The sequence below is a fragment of the Trypanosoma grayi genome (assembly GCF_000691245.1).
Source record: "Trypanosoma grayi strain ANR4 Tgr_782_V1, whole genome shotgun sequence".
NCBI classification, from domain to species: Eukaryota; Euglenozoa; class Kinetoplastea; order Trypanosomatida; family Trypanosomatidae; genus Trypanosoma; species Trypanosoma grayi.
In genome coordinates, this window is record NW_008826401.1 from 1 (window position 1) to 4,050 (window position 4,050).

Consider the following 4,050-nt stretch of genomic DNA (forward strand, 5'->3'; position numbering starts at 1 on the left):
GGGGGGGAGTGGGCGTGAAAGAACACACAGCGCTTTCTCTCTTGTCGTATTGTGTGAGATTCGTGTTCCCCTACGTGCACAAGTGTGCCCGGCGTACACATTGACATCGTAATAAGGCCATATATATATATATATATATATATATAAGCCACCTATCGCACAGAGATCTGGTGCGGTCCCTCTTCTCCTCGCTCCAATTCAGAGTCGCACACGGTCACCGGCACTCCTGTGCATACATACGTACGCAAAAGAGTATCGCCAGAAGCGGCAGTAGGAAAACACAAGCAAAAACAAAAACCACAACAGCGCGATAATAAGAGAGACCCTTGTTGTTGTGTATTGTGTGTGGTGGTTTTGTTTGTGTATTGCTCTTTTTTCGTCCTTGGCCTGTAGCCCCATTCCCATGGCGCTCCCTGGACGCATGTGCGAGCGGCCACATATGTTGGGTGCCGCTCCCATTCCCCCTCACCACGCACCCCCACACGGTGCAGTGAAGGTGCAGAACGGTCGCGGCCCCGTAGACCCACGAGCGGGCTTTGCGAATGGAGTGAACGGTGGTGGCGTGAAAACGGCTCATTACCAGAACGTACGTTGCATGCCACCAAGCGCGGTGCAGAATCAGAGCGCCACAGCGGATATCACGCTAAATAGCACATACATACAGTTGCCGATTGTGCCGCGGCCGCCCAACAAGATACGCCCGCAGTCGCACGATACCTCTGTGCCGCCGCGGGGCATTCCGCCGCTTGCCAACGGCCAGGTGTACAATGGTGGAATGATGCGCGGTGGTGTGAACGGCATGCGACCAGGTACAAACGGCATTTGGCCAGGCGTAGACGGCATGCGACCAGGTGCAAACGGCATGTGGCCAGGCGTAGACGGCATGCGACCAGGCACAAACGGCATCCAGCCAGGCGTAGACGGCATGCGACCAGGTGCAAACGGTATGCAGCCAGGCGTAGACGGCATGCGACCACCGCCTGCACCGCCCGGTTCGGGGCCGGCTTCCGGGCGCCGGCCGGGGAACTGTATCATATCCCCAGTCACCGGGCGGCCAGTGGTGGCGCGCGGCCCGCAGCCGAACTCTGTGGAGCCAACGCGGACGAGGAATGGCAGGAACAAGCCGGGTGGAGACCGCGAGCACCGGCGGCGGCGGCAGCGAGATCCATCGCAGGAGGCGTGGGTTGCCGGGCTCGTGCACACGAAGCGCGTTGACTCACCAGTCGTTTCACCGCTGCGTGATCGGCAGCCCCTCCTCATGATGCAGAATATGGCACATGGCTACGGTGCTGCCAGACCATCGAGGTTCGTGAATGCTTTTAGGAGACTCTTTGGGTGAATAGTACGACCCTGTGTACATTATATATATATATATATATAATGATCTTCGGGTCCCTGCTCACTTCTCCCTCTCTGTACGTGTAAGAGGAGACGGAGGAGGAGGTTGGAAGAGAAGGGGGGACTCTATGGCGCCACACGCGAGACCCACGCTCATACGTCTCCGAGTAGTTGCGGACTACCCTTTATGGATCTGTGTGCGTGAAGGGATAGAACAAAGCAGTTGCAGTGCTTCACCGGGTGTTTAGGAGATAGTAACGGGAGAAGTATCATGTTTAATTTTATGGGTGTATATATGTGTAATTTTTTTTTAGTTGGTGCACGCCCTCTCTCTCTCTCTCTCCTTTTGCTTCACATGGATAGGGTGTGTGTGTTCCCCCATGTATTTATTTCTCCGTTCATGTATCGTATGTGTACGCTGTGTCTTCCATTGTCTCTCGGACCTGTAGGTGACAGTAGCTGCTGGGCATCTGGTTATCTCTCTGTCTCTGTATGTGCGTTCTTTATTGTCGTGGCTTCTGTTTTATTTCTTCAGATGCTGCTGTGGTGGTGGTGGGATCCCACACAAATCTTGGCGCCCCGTCCGCGGGTACGCCGGGGCCATTCCCCACACAGCACGCGGACGCATGTAAACCTTGGCTTAAATACGACAGTAAGGAGCACGGAGAGAGTGAGAATGTGTCTGTGTGTGTGAGAGAGAGAGAGAAGGATACATATATATATATATATATATAGCGAGGGGGAGCGTGTGTGGGCCTGCGAGGACGAGGAATGAACGCAGGTGTAGACGGGTATGTGGGAATGGCACGGCTCTTACTGTGCAGTTGGTTGTGTATTGCCGTGCGGCACTTCCCCATTCCCACACAGTGGGGGCGAGAGAGAGAGAGAGGGACGAAGATTGTTGTACGTGAAGGGTGTGGCGGTAAGGGACAATGTGTGCGGGCCCTTCGCAACCTATCACTGGCCTTTTGTTTTTGTTTTTTTCTATTTTATTTTTGGGTTTTGTGTGACAGTGGTGGTTCTTGTTGTGTTGTGGCTGCTGCTTCTTTCTTTTATCTCTTTTTAACTCTTGGTTAATGTGGTGTCTCTAACCTCCTTTTCTTTCGCTGCTCTTTACGTTTGCTTTCAGCTTGAGGTGCTCCTTTTATTATTATTTTTGTTGTTTGCTTGTTTGTTTTGCTCTCTGTATTTGCTGCTGCTGGTGGTGTTGTTGGCTGTTGGTTGTCACCCGTACGTGTTCGTGGGAGGTGCGCTTTGTGCCCTTCCCCCACCGCTATTGGGAAAAATGTTTTGTTGTTTTGAATTCATCTTCGTTTTCTTCGTTGCTGCTGTTCCCCCCTTTCGCCTTGCGTCGTCGCTGCGCTGCTGGGCAGCAACACTCCTGCGGGTGCACACACACACACACACGCAGAGAGAGAGAGAGAGAGAGAGAGAGCAAATGGCCAACATAAAGGAGGAAGAAAAGTGCTGGGGCTTTGGAGGGGCGCGCGACCACCAGCGGCAACTTGCCCCCCCCCNGGGGGGGGTTCCGGCTTTTTCTGCTTTCCGTCATTCTTTCTCGCCCCGTATTGCTCACTTATCACTTTCCTTCCCCCATCCTATTGCTGCTGAGGCTGCGTTTCCGACCTTGACCTATCATTCTTATGTGCCATTGTACTGAGGTTCCGTTCCTTTTTTTTTTGTTGTCTGTTTCGTTCCATTGTGTTGTTTGGTGCTGCCCGCGTGTGTGTACATATGCCCCTGCTTTCGTGTGTGTGTGTGTGTGTTTATGTCTTTCCTTTGTGGGGGCTTCGTCTCTCCTGTGTTCCGCCACAAGCCCCCGCACACTTTGTCCGTGTTGTTGTTTTTTTTTTTTTTTTTTTTTTTTTCGTTTTGTTTCTGGTTTTTCTCCCACTGTCTCTCTCTCTTGTTGATTTTTATGTGTTTGTTTGTTTCGGCTTCGTATGCCGTTTTGTTTTCTTCTCCATTCCCCCCTGAAGAGCCGCTGCGGGGGCGGCAGGGGAGGCGGGGGACGAAACGGGGAGGTTTCTGAGATGCCACAGCACAACGCTACGCTTACCAGTAGAGACCTGTCGCGTCTCTCTCTCTCCCTCTCTCTCTACTGCTCTTCGTCACGCACGACGTTTAAACTGCACGCCGTGTCGGTAGAGGCCGTCTGTCTGTCTCTCTGTTTGTATGTGTGTATGTGTATATACATATCTATCTATCTATCTATCCATCCATATCTATATCTATCTATATATATATATATATATGTGTGTGTGTGTGTATATATGGATGGATAGATATAGATATGTGTGTGTGTGTGTGTCTGTGTGGCTCATTGTGCGCTCTCGACGAGGCAGATATGTTTCAGTTTTCAACACCAAACAAGAACGCAGTGAATAACAACTTAAAATTAAAAAAACGAAATGAACGGAACCAAAAAAAAAAGGAAGGAAAGAAAGAAAGAAGCCAAGGAGGGAATATTCCATTAGAACCGGTCGTCTTTTCATGGCTCTCTCTCTCTCTGTGTGTGTGTGTGTGCCCTCATTAATGCATGTGTATACGTGCGTCTGTTCGCGCGTATCTCGGAGCATTTGTTGTTCGTCCCATCTCCCTTGTCGACGCCCCTGCCGTCGCGGCGGAAGCGGCCACGTGCGAGCCGTTCGGTCGTGACTTTATGTGTGTTTTTAGTTCGCTCCTGTTACCCTTGTTGATCTCTGTGGTAGA

At 51.6% G+C, this 4,050-nt stretch overlaps 1 protein-coding gene across 1 annotated transcript; it reads left to right on the plus strand.

Annotated features, from left to right (window-relative positions):
- Positions 1-403: 403 nt before the first annotated feature.
- Positions 404-1,339, plus strand: DQ04_07821000 (hypothetical protein; the record flags this gene model as incomplete). The annotated part of the gene is made up of 1 exon (XM_009315315.1): positions 404-1,339. One exon carries the CDS (start codon positions 404-406, stop codon positions 1,337-1,339), a length of 936 nt encoding a protein of 311 aa, XP_009313590.1.
- Between the last annotated feature and the right edge of the window lie 2,711 nt (positions 1,340-4,050).